The sequence below is a fragment of the Balaenoptera borealis genome (genome assembly GCF_965194805.1).
Source record: "Balaenoptera borealis genome assembly, chromosome: 1".
Classification (NCBI taxonomy): Eukaryota; Metazoa; Chordata; class Mammalia; order Artiodactyla; family Balaenopteridae; genus Balaenoptera; species Balaenoptera borealis.
Genome location: NC_138860.1, coordinates 18,942,631 through 18,960,596, shown reverse-complemented (window position 1 = coordinate 18,960,596; position 17,966 = coordinate 18,942,631). Strand labels below are relative to the sequence as shown.

The 17,966-nt window shown below is 34.8% G+C and overlaps 1 protein-coding gene across 1 annotated transcript in view; it reads right to left on the bottom strand.

Moving 5' to 3' along the window:
• Positions 1-17,966, bottom strand: part of IARS2 (isoleucyl-tRNA synthetase 2, mitochondrial) — a 77,786-nt gene that overhangs the window by 10,463 nt on the left and 49,357 nt on the right. Inside the window, exons 13-14 of the mRNA XM_082394300.1 lie at positions 9,687-9,789; positions 8,963-9,056 (exon numbers count right to left, since the gene is read on the bottom strand). Coding sequence (XP_082250426.1) covers positions 8,963-9,056; positions 9,687-9,789 — 197 coding nt within the window. The remainder of the gene's footprint in view (positions 1-8,962; positions 9,057-9,686; positions 9,790-17,966) is intronic.

Genomic DNA, 17,966 nt, shown 5'->3' with positions numbered 1-17,966 from the left:
TCTAAATGTAGACCATCTGGCCACGGAGCGTATGCCCTTAACCAAGATATTAAACAAATTAGGAAAAAAATGTCTTATAAAGGGCAAGTTGTTAACTTCTAATTTGACAACGACCCAGTCAAAAGATGGGCAAAGCATAAAAAAGCCCTATGAGCCAGGGGTTGAGGCACGAGGTTGGTGGCAGGGCGGGGGAGGAATGAGCAGGCAGAGCGTGGAGGATGTTTAGGGCAGTGAAAATACTCTGAATGATACTATAATGATGGATACATGTCATTATACCTCTGTCCAAAGAGTAAACCCTAATGTAGACTATCTACTTTGGATGATGCTGATGTGTCAAGGTAGGTCCATCCATTGTAACAAATGTACCACTCTGGTGGGGGACCTTGATAACAGGGAAGACTGCCTGTGTGAGGGTAGAGAGTACAGGGAGATCTCCGCACCTTCCTCTTCATTTTGCTGTGAACCTGAAACTGCTCTTAAAAAATTGTCTTTAAGAAAAAACATGGCAAAGGAAAAAAAAAATGCCATACAAATAATTGAGCCTCAAATTCGTTAGGACATATATGTACGCAAGCTTGAGAGCTACTTTAGCATTCAACACATAACCACAGTTAATTCAAGAGTTAAAAATCCAAAATACGGGACCATTTGGCAAACATCATAAGTAATGATCATTTCAGTCAAAAATCATCAAGGACGCTTAAATACTAGGTGAAAATCTGGTGAGAAAACAGGATATTTCCACAGTCTTAAAGTATCTCTCTACAAGATACAGTTGACCCTTGGACAACACAGGTTTGAAATGTGAGTGCCCACTTATACCCGGAATATTTTAACTAAATACGTGCTATAGTACTACATGATCTGCCGTTGGCTGAATCCATGAATGTGGGACCACGAATATGGAGGGCCAACTATGAAGTTAGACTTGGACTGCATGGAGGGTTGGTGCCCCTACCAACATTGTTCAAGGGTCAACTGTACGTATAATAACAGTTATGATGGGGAGATGGGGGTGGGGGAGGAGTAACTCTGCAAGAGAAAATGGGCAGGCACCACCTTAACCAAGTGATCAAAGTTAAACATCTCCAGCAAAAGACATCATGTGACTTCTGACATGACACACTGAAAAGGACACAGTATCACTTCTGTGATATTCCTGCCAAAAATGCACAATCTAAATCCAATCATGAGAACACATCAAAGAAACCCAAACTGAGATACTATCTTCTACAAAATAAACCACCTGGAACCTTCATGAATGTCAAGTTTATGAAAGACAAGGACAAAATGAGGAGACTAAAGAGATAACTAAATGTCACATGAGATCCAAGATTGAGTCTAGGCCCCCCCTTTTTTTTTTTTTAATTTATTTATTTATTTTTGACTGTGTTGGGTCTTCGTTTCTGTGTGAGGGCTTTCTCTAGTTGCGGCAAGCGGGGGCCACTCTTCATCGCGGTGTGCGGGCCTCTCACTATCGTGGCCTCTCTTGTTGCGGAGCACAGGCTCCAGACGCGCAGGCTCAGTAGTTGTGGCGCACGGGCTTAGTTGCTCCGCGGCATGTGGGATCCTCCCAGACCAGGGCTCGAACCCGTGTCCCCTGCATTGGCAGGCAGATTCTTAACCACTGCGCCACCAGGGAAGCCCCTAGGCCCCTTTTTATTTATTTTTTTTCTTTTCCCATATAGGACATTACTGGGTGAAATTGGAGTAAGATCTATATAGATAGGTAACAGTATGGAATCAGTGCTAATTTCCTGATTTTGACGTTTATATTGGTTATACAAGAGACTGTCCATGTTTTTAGGAAATACACACTGAAATATTTCGGGATAAAAGAGCATCAAGTCTGCAACTTACCTTTAAATTGTACAGAAAAAAGTTTGTTTATATATCCATATAGAAAAAACATATATAAAGCAAATGTGGCAAAATGCTGACTATGGAAAATCTAGGTGAAGGTATGTACTTCTTTATACTATTCTGTGACTTTTCAGAATAAAAATGGTTTTCAAAAAAAAGGAGCATGAGGTCTTTGGGGAAGATTACTTCCATATTTTAAACCTAAACTCAGAACTCTAAGAAACCCCAGCAATCCCTTTTTATTTGTAAAATGATGGTGATTTGCTCTTATGTCCTAACATTGAGGATTCAGTGTTGTAATCCTTATGTGACAAAGAGTATCTGGGTGAAGGTGGGAGACAAAACTGAAATAATGTAATCAAACATTAAATTAGTTAAATTCGACTAACATTATCAAGCACCTAGCAGGTACTGTGGTATCTGCCCTCTTGGAGATGACAGCCAGTAGGGTAGATTTTCTGTTAAACAAGAAATAACTATGTTGTTATCAGGGTGAAAACACAGGTTAGCCTAGTCTATGCAGTTAGGAAAGCCTAGGATAATATAAAACGATAAATGCCTATGCAATGAGAACAAAAATTTTAGCCTCAACCTCTAGGATGTTACATCTATATCCTACTTTCCTTCTTCCTCTACTGATCTGTAACCATTTAAACTTTTACAATACCAGTACTTAAACCCCATCCCACCCAAAATGTTAACTTCCTACTGGAGACCACATTTTGGATGTAGCAATAATTAATGAGAAGATTAATAACAGAATACTAGAGGAAATCCTTCTCTGAAATAAGTGGAAAATGCAATAGCAGGAAGTATTTCATTTCTTCAGAAAATACCTACTTCTGGCCTAATGAAATGACAGTCCATAATCATGAAATCAAACTAAAGTTCTGTCATCTTGGAGAAATCATTGCTTCCAAGCCTTGATTAACACACCTAAAAAAACAAGGGGTTTAAATAATCTCTGAAATCTCTGCCAGCTCTAAAATTTTTAGTTTTAAGAAAGCTGGTTGTTGCCTAAGGACTTACACTATGCAGAATAAAAGCAATTTGAATACTGCACAGTGGCTAGATTCAGACTGCCTGGGTCCAAATCCTGGTTGTGGGGCTTACTACCCATGGGGCCTTAGCATAACCTTTCCATGCTTCTATTTCTTCCTCACTGAAATGAGGATAACACCAAAATCTACTTCCCTTATAAGGTTGTTCTAGAGATTAAAGAGGTAATATAACACGCTTAGGACATAGTAAATACTCAGTAAATGTTAATTATTATTAAGATACATCATAAAGGGCACTTGATAGTTGCTGATGGAGAATTAAGAGTCTTCCTGGTATATTTTTTCAAACAGTTTTATATGAAGGAATACTTGCAAAAATGTGATTAGGTATACTAAATTACTTTTAAAATACATGGTCTCTGATTCTGTCCTAAAAACACATGTTGTACCTAATAAAATCAGGCCATTAATAATAGCACAACAAAACAACTAATTCATATTAAGGGTAACGTCTTGGTGTCTTTCTCATTCTCATATATGCTGAATTATTGGAATTGGGTAAGGAGCAAAATATCATTCTGGAAAAGGAAGTGTAACCCTAGAAAATTTCTGCAAACAAGAGCCTATCAAGATGGTGTATGAAACCGGAAGAAAAAGACGGAGGTGGGGAAGTTTTGGAGTAGCAAAGCACTGAATAAGAAATGAAAAGATAAAGTTTACAGGAACTTTCAAAATAAAGATGAGAAGTTTAGTCTTAGATGGTAAGTAATACGAGCCACAGTCAAACTCAAGTGCTGGTATACTGTAGAATCATTTAACAACCTCATATAATTAATTATTGGGACTATTTTCTGTTCTAGTAAGTTTATTTTTAGTAATGCTTAATTTTTTTTCTAACAACAAAAAGCACATTCTCACTTTAAGAAACTTGTAAAACAGTAAAGTTCAAGAAAATAAAATCACATATATTCCTGATGCCCAGAGATAATCACTTTATTTCAGCATATTTCCTTCCACTATTTTGTCTATGCATACCAATATTTACATGAGTAAATATCCTACATCTTTGTATTCCGCACTTTTAAAAATTTAACATGCCCTTAAATAATACTTTCCCATGACCATTTAATGTTCAAAAAATGTTCAAAAACATGACTTAATGGAGGCATATCATTCTACCATATGAATGTATGCCATATCACTTTAGCCATTTTTCTACAGATGGACATTGGGTTGTTGGTCAAGGTCATTTACTATTTGAAATAACACTGTAGTGAATATCTTCACACATAATTTTTCATCCAGATCTGATTACTTCTACAGAATAGATTCCTGTAAGTGGAATCACTCAGTCAAAAGACAGAAAACTACTTCAAAGCTTTTGACGCATAATGTGAAAACCCCTTCTGGTAGGTCTGTGCCAATTTACACTTCCACCAGCAGTGTACAAGAGGGAGAAACGGTGCCCGTTTTTTTTCTGCCTATTTTTTATCCTTTTTCCTTCCTGCATAGATTTTTTTGTAATTTTATTATTATTATCATTATTTTTTAATATTTTCTTGGCAGCATGTGGATCTTAGTTCCCCAACCAGGGATCAAACCTGTGCCCCTTGCATTGGAAGTGCGGAGTCTTAACCACTGGACCGCCGGGGAAGCCCCTGCATAGATCTTTCAGTGGAAGAAAAATTTAGAACTTTCTTATGGAAGCATAGTATGTTTGGTGTCTTAAAATTCCAGGAAAAGTAGCGATTAACCATGTGGTAAAAAGTTAGTATTTCTTTACAATAACTTTCGCTCTTATGAAAATTGTAGGAATTCCCTGGTGGCCTAGTAGTTAGGATTCTAGGCCTTCACTCCTGTGACCCGGGTTCAATCCCTAGTCAGGAAACTGATCCCACAAGTCGCCTGCGCAGCCAAAAAAAAAAAAAGTAAAGATTCATGTTTAAAGGAAACAACTGTTCAATACCTCTAGGACTGTGATTTAGGTATGGTAAAAATTTAAAGAATAAACCAACTAGTAAAAAATTACTACCAAAGAGGAATTAGCAAAAAACTGAGTAATCTATAATTTCATTACTAAATTTGTATAATTTTTCTGAATTGATGAATTTTGAGCAAGATTATTATACTGAACTAAGAAGGCAGGCTGTAGAACCAGCACAAACATATTTGGCAAAACTAGTGTTTAATGTACATACATTTAAAAATAATTTAAACAAAAAATAATTGCTAAAAATAATCATTAACTTTTGAAATTAAGCTATTAGTACTGTATATGTCCTTAAAAGGGTAACTTTAAAAAAAACTTATTTGTAAATCTGTTTCTGTTTCAAAAAATGATCTCTTTTCTCTACTTCAAGTTATTTCTCTGTTAAAAAGAATCAGAAATGATGTAGAATAAATATTTTAAGACACTAATTACTTCACCAGGTGAATGGATAAACTGTGGTACATCCAGACAATGAAGTACTGTTCAGCACTAAAAAGTAATGAGCTATCAAGCCATGAAAAGACGTGGAGGAACCCTGAATACATATTATTAAGTAAAAAGCCAATGTGAAAAGGCTACATCCTGTATGACTCCAACTATACCACATTCTGGAAAGGGCAAAACTATGGAGACAGTAAAAAGATCAGTGGCTGACAGGGGTTAGTACGGAAGGAGGGATGAAAAGGTGGAGCAGAAGATTTGGGGGGCCATAAAACTATTCTGTGTGATACGTGCCATTATACATTCGTCAAAACCCACAGAATGTACATCACCAAGAGTGAACTCTAATGTAAACTACGGACCCTGGATGATAATGATTTGTCAACGTGAGGTCATCGAATGTAACAAATAGACCACTCTGGTGTGGGATGCTGATAATGGGAAGGCTGTGGGGAAGGGGTACAAGGGGTATGGATTCTCTCTACTTTTCTACTTTTAAAAAATTTTAAACATTAATTAGTTTTATTTTATTTTTAAAAATTTTTATTGGAGTATAGTTGCTTTACAATATTGTGTTAGTTTATACTGTACAGCAAAGTGAATCAGCCATACATATACAAATATCCCCTCTTTGGATTTCCTTCTCATTTAGGTCACCACAGAGCAATGAGTAGAGTTTCCTGTGCTATACAGTAGGTTCTCATTAGTTATCTATTTTATACATAGTATCAACAGTGTATATATGTCAATCCCAATCTCCCAATTCATCCCACCACCCCCCTTCCCCTTTGGTATCCATAAGTTTGTTGTCTGTGTCTCTATTTCTGCTTTGTAAATAAGATCGTCTATACAAATTTTTTCCAAAAAATAAAGCTGTTTTTTTAAAAAGTTTAAATTTTAATTAGTTTTAAATCAGTGCAATAATTAATGTCTTTGGTAAACATTTAAGGAATGTTTTAGAAATATGGATATGACTTATTACTTATATATAATATAATTCATTTAAATGCCATTCCCTTTCAGAAAGTGTTCAAGTTTCAATTTCTTAAGTTTTATTGACCTTGAACTCACTCACAGTGAAACTCACAAAGAACTCACCAGGTCCTTGACCTGGTGTGAAAACAGAAGCCAAATCTCTTTCACTGCTATAAAATCCGTCACCAAAAAGTGAAACTAGATACGTATGCTATGTAATCACCAAATTCAACTCGTTAAACATTAGCAGATACTGATGAAGACTGGTATCTAAAATTAAGCTCAAAATCAAGCTGATTTTACTTTGCAATAATACACTCTCAAAGAAACATGCAGACACTGAATCATTTCATATTAGATTTGATACACGCCATCTGAGAATGAAAAGTACAGTAAGCCTTCCCAGGAAAGTAGGTGACTGCTCGTTTTGTTTTGTTTTTTAAAGGAAAATCACCTTTGCATTATGGTTTTTTGAACTATAAATTCACTTAGTATCTGGACTCCTTCCCACCTCATTCTTTCTGCCTACCTTTTGAAATTTTTTATCATGAAAGAAGAAAAGGGAGGAAAACAGGATGAAATATAAATCAATTAATCTAACTTACTGATCAATCTCGTAAGATTTTTGTTATTTTATTTATTCTTTACTTTTTTTTGAGGAAGAGGAATATAAGATCTCAGTGAAAAAGAAGAAACTACAGTCTGAAATTGGGTTTGTGGTACTTCCCTGGTGGGCCAGTGGTTAGGACTCAGCGCTTCCACTGCCGGGGGCCCGGGTTCAATCCCTGGCCGGGGAACTAAGAACCCACAAGCCGCACAGCGCAGCCAAAATAAAATAAAATAAAATAAAACAGGGTTTGTGTATTATCTGTGAAGATAGTTTACTTATGTTCTGGCACCCTCCTATGCATGCAACACACATGTTTAAATGGCAAAATTATTTTCTTTCTTTGAATTAATTACCTATATATGACATGGAAGGAAAAAATGATTTACTGATTAGGTGCATTTTTACCACTAATTTCGTTTGATAAACTATTTCTGTCACTGTCAAATATTTAGTTAAGAACAAACTTGAAATAGTACGACTAAACTCTATCTGTACCACCGACAGCAGCACAGATAGGTTTTAATAACAATTTTCACGCAGTTTAACAGTCAATGGCTCCAGTTAATAATTTGCACTTGCTGCACTTGGTAACATAAAACCACTTTAGAAATTAAAAAAGCAACAATGCCAGTAGCAGCAATTCTCACCAAGGCTGAAGCAGCTAATGAACTTTGAAATATACTTTATAAGCACTATTTCACATATGACATATTTATTGTATTTTGAAATTCAGGATGCTGCCCCAAATGTGGTAGGAGGTAACTCTTTTTCCTGTTTATAACGTAACACTATTTAACCTACCTACCTACCTTCTGTAGTGTTATCTGCCAACATTTTCAATATAATTTAGGAAAACGAAGTACCTAAACTGGCAATATTTTCTCTTGAGTACGGTGGGAGAAATGTATGAAATAATAATTCTGAAAATTACTGCATACAATATTATAAAAATTATATTAATATGTTAACTTATATTAGATCATTACGAATTTTTATGTACAGTTTAGCTATAATACAGAGTAAGCATGAATTTCTGTGTATTTTGCTTTTCAAATTTCCTACAGAAAGAAAGGCCCAATTAGAGCATTCCTAGCGTTTACCTGCTAGGAATCACATTGCTGTCCTCTCAATAATGAGGCCTACTACCAGAAGCATACCCCAGGTAAAACCTGACCACAATCCCTCTTCATCCCTTTAACAATGGTCAGCTGAACAGGCAAGCTGTTTTCCCACATTCCTTTGCTCCAGAAAGCAAACAGGATCTCCTGGGTAAAAGCCAGCACTCAGCAGCAATGTGAGGAACTATGTGATGCACCGTTGCTTCCCTGCCACCTCATCCCGGTCTTTAACCTCACAGTGGGGACAAGCTCTACTTCATTTCACTTCCAGCTTCTCACTTAGTATCCTTGAAGGTATCTTCTCACATCTGAACACGTCCTCTGTGTGCCTGCTACTACCCCCTTCTAATTCCTGCCCAATCTCGCCTCCCTCTTTATCCACTGAGTCAAAAGCTTACCCTAACTGTGAGGAGGCAGAAATTAGTCAGCTGTCTGCATAGAAAGGGGTAAAGCCGTGAGAAGGTAACGGAGTACAGATGAATGAGAACCGGAAAGCAGGGTACCCGAGTTCTAGTCTGACACTAAGCTATGTAACCATCACCTAATTGGACCCTAATCCAATCTCATCTCCTCTTCTGAAAAATGATTGGGTCAGGCTATTTCAGTGATTTCCAAACTTTGTTTTACAGAACTAAGTGCCTTGGGGTCAAGGAGAATGAGCTGAGAGGAGGAAGAAAATTCCCATGTTTATTAATCTTATGTATTGTGGTTCTATATAAAAATTTCAATTGGCAAAAAAAAAAAGTTTAGAAAGCATTGGATTAAATGATTTTTAATCATTTTTTAAAAATGATTAAAAGATCCAATAGCTCTTCCAGATCTAAAATTATATTATAGCAGGAGATGTACTTCCAAATAAAGCATAAAAAAAAAAAAAAGAGTTCTTGATTACAGATTTCTTCTGATAGCATTTATTTTTCAAAACTGCCTGATTGGTATTTAATCTACTCTTTTAAATTACCTGGAAGAACATAAGACCATGAAGTTCCACTGTCAAACCAGATGTCCAAAATATCCTGACCAGGCACATACTCCAAAGCATCAGGACCACCAACCTAGTAAGATAATGTAAAAGCATTTTAATTACACAGCCATCACAACATTTACAATTAATACCCAAAAAGGTCTTAAGAAAATGAAATACTTACAACCATTAAATTCACATTTTACAATGAAATTTCAGACATTTTTAAGTATTTTGCAATTAGATACAACTGCTTCATTTGCACGTAAAAGTGATTGTGGCCACTTAATTACACATTTACTAATGGAAATATAAACTTTTTATTTCTTGAAATGATCTTCCAATTTGGATTTTTCAATATGTGATGCCATCAGTTAACTTGAATTCATGTCCTACAAAGTCCTGATACACCAATGTTAGGCACTGTTCTCTCACAGTCACAAGTGCCTCTCTCTGCTCAGCCAACAAAGCAGTTAAAATCAATCTTGGCCCTCAGTGAGACAGCAAATATCCCTCACACTCTACTGCTACACCATATACCCAGCTTCTCTAGCTAAATACAAATGTCTGCTCTCAAACTGCACTGGCTCCTCATTTATGACGAATAAACTCATGAACCTGACAGGATAACATAACTACTTTTTAACTCCCAGGGAATCCCGTGTTGTCATTAAATCATGCAATACGTAACAAAGGCTGTTAAATACAAATAGAAATTTACCTGAGATAAGACTTCTTTTGGAAGAAGTTGCTCCGGGGGAAGAGTCCACCAGATATCACTGCCATGTTCTTCCACTAGTTTAATAATATGCTCAATAGTTTGGCTATTTTAGGGGGAACAAAGAAAAATTGTTCACTTAATTATTGTGATTAATACCTAATATTTTAAATTTAAGAAACAGTAGTATTTTTTTCCTTATCTGCAGGATATTTATCCCAATATGCAGGGTATTTTTTCCTATCTTTTCCCCCAAATTTAGTGGTATTAATCTTCAGTTACTTGCTTACTTAGTTCCTGCTGTCATCTTAAATTCAATAAAATAAAATAAAATTGATCATATGGAGCCCTTAAAAGAAAAAGAAAAAAAAAAAAGACTTCTCCTGATATCCCTATTTCAGTTACTGATTTTCCTGTTTCTATCAATCTATTTTCTAACCAAGTACCTGTATTCAAAACCTGCTAATTATCTACCTCCTCCAATTTCTGCTCAAATTAAGCCAACATATTCTGTCAGTTTCTACCTTGAAATATTACTCAAATTTATTCTTTGAGTAAATAAAAGAATATTAGTCCAACCTCACTGTGTCAATACTAGATTGATGCAATGGTCTGACTTCTCCCCTATGCTCATTCCTCTACATGGCACATGAGATTTAATTTGTATGACACATCTCTGAGAGAGCTGCATTCCTAAAACTGCTTTTATCACACCAATCCCCTCTCAAAGACTTGCAGTGCCCCCTCACTGCTTACAGGACTGAGCCCAAATACATCTGCATAAGAGGCATTGCTGTACCAGAGCACAGATTTTGATATCTGATATTTGGTATTTGATAACAGATACCCAGACTTATATCTTGACTCTGCTACTTTTTATATATATGACCACACACAAGTACTAAAACTTCTCTAAGTCTTGGTTGTCCCTTCTGTTAAGAAGAATTGTACAATTTTTGTTCAAAAATATTTGAGAACCTCCAATGTTTTGGACGCTGTTCTAGGCACTGGAGATACAACAGTTAACAAGGCAGATAAGATTCCCACTGTAGTAGAACTTGCATTTTAATGATCCTAGATACTTTCGTCAGAATGACTGCAAACTAAATGAGATGATCCAGTAAAATTTAACACATGCCTAACACACAACAGAAAGCCAATAAATGCGTATCAAATGAATACTGAAATTGATCATTATCTTTGGGAAGATAAAATACACAGTTATAAATTGTCTGAAAATTAAACTCAGGGAATATTTTATACTAAATTTTCTCACAGGAATAATATACTTTTAAGTTATTATCACAGCTTTATTGACATTACAACTTCCTCTAGTTGCTTTCCACTGAGTCACAGAATATACTGGTCAAGAACATGGACCCTGTGTGGAGAGAAGGGAACCCTCCTACATTGTTGATGGGAATGTAAATTGGTGCAGCTACTATGGAAAACAGTTTGGAGGTTCCTCAAAAAACTAAAAGTAGAGTTGCTATATGATCCTGTAATCTACTACTGGGCATATATACAGAGAAAACTATAATTCGAAAAGTGACAGATGAATGGATAAAGAAGATATGGTACACATACACAACGGAATATTACTCAGCCATAAAAAAGAACAAAATAATGCCATTTGCAGCAACATGGATGGACCTAGAGATTAGCAAACTAAGTGAAGTAAGTCAGACAGAGAAAGGCAAATACCACACGATACCACTTATATGTGGAACCTAAAATATGACACAAATGAATTTACCTACGAAACAGAAACACACTCATACAGAACAGACTTGTGGCTGACAAAGGGGAGAGGGGGGATGGATTAGGAGTTTGGGATTAGCAGATGCAAACTATTACATATAGAATGGATAACCAACAAGGTCCTACTGTATAGCACAGGGAAGTATATTCAATATCCTGTGATAAACCATATCCTGGAGAAGAATATGAAAAAGAATTCAGTGTGATACACTGAATCACTCTGCTGTTCAGTAGAAATTAACACAACATTGTAAATCAACTATACTTCAATAAAATAAATATAAAAAAAAAAAAAAAAAAGAACATGGACCCCAGAGCCAGACAGCTTTCATTTAATTCCTGGCTCTATAACTCACTAGCTATGCGACCCTAGGCAAAGCACTCAACGTTTCTGTACCTTGGTTCGCAAAAATGCATATAATAACAGTATCATTAGTAGAGCTATTACGGATATGAATTGCGCTTATATGTAAAATGCCTAGAACAGTGCCTGGCACATATTAATAGGTATTATATAAGCATTAGCTATTATTTAAACTGATTCTTTTGGGGGTTTTTTGGCCTTGCCACGCAGCATGTAGGATCTTAGTTCCCCGACCAGAGATCAAACCCATGCACCCTGCATTGGGAGCACAGAGTCTTAACCACTGGACTGCCAGGGAAGTCCCATAAACTGATTCTTTGAAGTCAGGAAACTTAAGACAGTTAATTTTGTTAACCAGTTACCAAAACACATATCCATATTAATATTTAGAGATTAAAGTACATATAGTAAAGCCAACTTTTCAATTATCCTCTTTTCTACCACACTCCATTAATGCAAGTAACTAAAAATGTACGTCTATGAGAGTCGATGGAAACGGAAGGAGGAGTGGATAGGAAAAAGTTCTAAGTTCTTAATCTGGATCTGCTTCTTATTAATCATGACTATGTATGGCAAATCACTGAACCTCTCTGGGTCTGATAATTCAGATAAAATGAAGTGTTTATGAAAAATTGTTGTGGGAAGCAAAAATCAAATGGGCATTATAAATTAAATATGCTCTACAAATTGATATCCAAAATACCTAAGTTGATTATACTACGAAGGACAATGAAAAAGTATAATGCTACCACATCTATTCTGAAGAAATTATGAATAATAAGAATGTTTAAATGGGCACAAGTCCATATTTCTAATACAGTCACACATTTCAGATGGACTTTAACAATAAAGATAAACTTTTGTGACATGAGACCATAAAAACTCTGTGCAATAACAACCTAGTTATATGACAATATTTAGTTACATATTACTATTTTAATAGTTTGCACAGAACATTTTATCAGTTAAGAAAATATGAATATACTGTAATAGAAAATCTGAATAAACCTAATGCTATTACTCTTAGAACTAAAAAAAAGGGAGATACTAGCAAAGTACATTTACACACATATATCATACCAATTAAGAAATTTTCATTAAAAAAAGATTCTAAATATGAGTGTCATTTTCATTTTGCCCTTCTTTTTTTTTTTGGCCACTTCATGCGGCATGTGGGATCTTAGTTCCCTGACCAGGGTCTGAACCCGTGCCCCCTGCATTGGAAGCTCAGAGTCTTAACCACTGGACTGCCAGGAAAGTCCCCTCATTCTGTCTTTCTATCTTTACAATGTTATCATTAGATTGTAATTTTAGGTAAACAGTAAAATAAAACAGTGAAGCACCTTTAAATGTGTTGGAAATAAACAGATAAAAAAATACAAACATAAAGGAAAATCATTCAAATTTCATATTAATTTAGGAAATAAGGTAGAGATGTTAGGATTAATATTATTATTAATCAAAATAAAAGCATTTATGTGTATACCACAAATTATATATACACATTTATGTGTATACGTTTAAAAGGACTTTACAAGCACTCTCTAATTGGATTCATAAAAAAACATATTTATAGCTAAACTGACAGATAAACTGTTCTGTGCCTTGGGGTTCCTTAAATCATGAGCCTAATAAGCAAGTAACAATTAAAACCCAGGCCTCGAAACTGTCTCTTCTCAATCATGGCTCGGTTCTGCTTTTACTTCTCCATTCAGCCTTTCTAACTCATTTAGGAAGACAACACTGTATCTGTGAACTCACACTCCCCTTCTCTGGGGTTTGCTAAGCAAAGGCAAAAAGACTCTTATTACCCATGTGTAATGAAAGCGTGAACCAGAGACCAAGTCAGGGCAGCAGGGAGTCCCAGGAGATTAGTGTGCTGACAGAGCGGGCACCAAGTCCAAAGACCAGAGGCTATCTGCGACTTATTAGATACTGACAGGAATACATCATGTTTTTTTTCTGAGCTTCAGTTTCTATGAACGTTCGGAAAAGCTGGGAGAAGAAAGGCTATGTGAAAAATGTTATTCTTAAAAAAGTCCTAACATTGTAGTCAGTAACCTTAACATCTGTAGATGATACTTACATATCCGTTTCAGAACGTCTGATTCAACTCTAATGAAACTAAGTTCTTTTTCATATCGCTAAATAGCAGATAAATTCAATGAAGTTTCAGAATTATATTTTAAGTATTACTTAACTATATTCAAGTATCTCAGAGAGTCTGTAACTAAAAATACCCAACAGCAAAGAAAGATTCCAATTTTGCAGCTGGCATGTTATTAAGGCAACTATAAAATCCTGCCAAGTTTAGTCAACCAGCTCTAGTCTAGCTAAAGTTGAAGTTTTAATTGCTACATTTTCTTATAAAGATATAGGTAGTTCACTTAGATAAACAATATAATATTTCAATATGAGAAGAAATTTAATCTTGTATTATATAAACCTTATTTGCAAATATACTTTTTAACTCATAAAGGTCTCTTATTTCAGTGAGGAGGAAAGTTTGGTTTTGTTTTTCTTTTAGTTTACCTAATAATACTTACTAAAAATGGCATAACCATACAATGTTATCTACACCAATGAAAATAATCCTGTAGTAGCTTTTAAAAATCTAGTTTCAAAAAGGCTGTCATAAATAAAACTACATACTACTAAAAATATGACTCATTATTTTTGTGTCCCTTCTGACATATACAGATGAATTTGGACCCCCAAAAAATGTTTTTTCCAGTTTATCGAACAGAAATATGAAACATCTTAAAGAGGGGAGAGAAGAAGCTCGGCTTCATTAACAGACCAATTCCTACTAATATTTAGAGTAAGACTTGCTTCCTTCCTTTTTATCGCGAAATATAAAAATATGACGTACTAAATGTACTTTAATGGGCATTATCTTCTGTAACAATTCTATTTTGAGATCTTAGACAACTATATTACTTAAGTTTTTAAAAACAGGAAAATAAAGACAACTCTGAGTTAGAGTATAAAAACTGAATAAAACTGATGACAAATAAGAATGCAGATTTCAAAGACAAAAACATTCTCACAATCCAAACAAATCAAAATATAAGTGCAACGGAATTGGTATCACTAAGTGAAAACTTTCTTCTGACTTGTACTCTGGTGGTCTGAATGATCCTAAAAATATGGTGGCAGAGCTATAAAAACAAAATTTGCAATAAAAATAAACAAACACATATAACCTCCAAACTTGAGGTAACTATAGTAGATTGCAAAATAAAGATAAATTTTACATTCAAACAAAATCTGAAACGATAATTTCGATTAAAAATACAAGTAAATGCTGCACAAGTGCTCAAAAGATACTCATTATAGCACTGTAGCAAAAACTTAGAAACAGCCAAATGTCAGGATGGGCTACATTTATTTGATTTTCATACACAAGGAACTAGGCAACCATTAAGAGCTAAGCTACCATTTTTAATGGTTACCTATTCATTCTTCCAGAATTGACTTTAATTATTTCTTCTTTTTCATATCATTACGTTTCTTTATAAACAATTGTATTAGACATCCTTACAGATATGTATATATATATATCTTTGTACAAGAGACGTTAGTCCTTTTGTTTCCTTCGGATAAATACTTAGAACTGTAATTTTTTATTACAAAACCGAGATGGTGATTTAAAAAGTTTTAAGACAATTTTATAGGCATTTCTAGTGATATTAAATATTCTTCCCAAAAAAACCCAAGAAGTAGTCAAAATTTGTGTTTTGAAATGTAAGAATTCCCCCCTTTGTTACTAATACCCTATACTTAACACAAACACACAGTTAACTTATAACCTAAAGATCGTATAAATTACTGTTGATAAAAGTGGGTGAAACCACTTATCACTACATAATCTCTATGCTTCCATCTTAATGCTGTATTTCATAAAGCAGTAAATCCATCATAAAACTTTGTACTTTACGCAACGGCCTTATCTAAACACACGCATTATGTGTCCCTTCTTAGGTTTCAATCCGTGAAAATCCGCTAGGTACTACCAGCCACTATAACACCAACCAATCATTCTAAACTTCGCTATCAACTGGGCTGAAGCTTATTTAACGTGTTACCAGAAATTAAACAGCATTAAGATTGCTAGGTAATGAACAAACTGTTGCTGCCATTTCATTTTCCTGTATTTTGTCTTTATAAAAGCAAAAATATTAAGGACTATAATATACTTTTCTTCTGGAAGTTACTGGAGTAAGAATGAGGTAAGAGGCTAAATGTTTCATATTTATTTACTAAGTTTAATTCTAGAACACAATGAAATTTGGGGGAGCTCTATTTTTAATTTAATTCTATATTTACGTTTTGAAGATGACAGGAAACAATTTTGGAGAAATTTTTATTTGATGAACATTATCAAACTTTTTCACCAAAAAGTCATTATTATTAACATGAGCAAAAATTTGAGGTAGCTAAAGCTAACACCCAAACTTGAAATCCTTGCCTGCTTCTAGTGAATTTCTCACAATTTCCAGAAATCGGGGGGCTAAGTTTCCTAAATGCATGTTAACTATTGCATTAATACTCTTAAAATGATTAAATGGTCTGAAATGAAAGAAATTTAACTAACAACCTCTTTTCCTTCCTAGGTAGCAAATGTTCCTACATTTTATCTTTTTTATGCTAAAAAGTATTTGTCTTTATTAATTAGTAATAGATTTCCACCTAAATTATAAAGGCATTATATTACAGATTAAGAAAAATGATCAATGATGTTAAAGTCAAAAATGGAATTACTTCTTGAGAAAATACAAATATGAATATAAAATGCAAATGAGAACATTAATTCAAATCAAAATTAAACAGCTGAGTTTCATATCTACCAATCTCTCAGCTTACTCAGAACATGAATAAATCAAGATTTTCTTCTGTGAAACTAGTATCCTTAAGGGAGAATTTATAGACTTTCATCAAGAAAAGCGGAAGGAACCTTCTGATCTGCTTAATGGGGTCATCAGCTGTAACAGCAACTCCATGTGGACTGTGCAGCAATTTCCAGTGGAGATGCTGTTACTTTTGATGGCTACCAACTCACTTCAATGTAGAGGCGTATTCAAGAAAGACAAAGAAAATTATGGTCACTTGATTCTCATTTGATTAAGGAGGAAAAAAAAGACAGCCTTTCATGCAGTCTTTAAAAATTGACAAATAATTAAGAATTAACATCCATTTTTAAAAATTAACTGTTATGTCACTTAAAGGACCAAAAACGGAAGAGGATTAGAGTCATTATTCAGAAATGGTGTACAGGAAAATGACCTATGAATTGACAGACAGTATGGTTGTTTGTCTGTCATTTCTGTAGGCCAATATCCTGTATATCTCTGCGACTTCAGAATCAGAAATCAACTATACCACGCAAGCAACACAACGGCAGATGCACAGAAAAGCATCTGTTACATACCATGTAAATGTATTGACTGTAAATAAAACATAAATGATACCTAAAGAAAATCTGCTTGTGTTTTTCTGACAAAGCTCACATTTATTTCACCCAGGTCACCGACAAATCGATCTATGTACCATTTTATTGTAGTGATTAAATAATGGTCAAATAAACCAGCTTGCTCTACTTACTAATACGTACATTGGTCCACTTGAATCACTGCAAGGAAACACCCTAAAAATCTTGCTCTCTAAATATGGAAAAGAATGAGGAACAATGGCAGTGTCTTATAGAGGTTTCCTTAAAAGAAAACTCTCCAGTGTGGAATTTTAAGCAATTCTTGTGTAAACGTATCTCAACTTTAATTCTTGGTAGGGGAAATAAGATATTAGTTTTTATGTGATCAAGCTCTAAATTTTAAGAACAACATATGCAACAATATTTAGGCCAAAGAGTCTTAGCTCCAAGTTGTAATAATATTGCAATAGCCTTAAAATCACCTCCTGGTCTCTAACCTCTAGTTTCTTTTCCTAAAACATACTGTGACTCTTCATGCCTACTTAAAAGTTTAAATTCCTTAGCCTGGTATTCAAGACTCACTTCAATTTGCCCCAATCAATCTTTCTTAGGTGTTTATCTTTCTGATCCCCTCACACAACCTTCAGCCCCATTATGGTTCCTATATACATGCTATATTTTCCCCACTCTGGGTCCTCAGCTCCTAATCCCACTACTTTCCCCCACT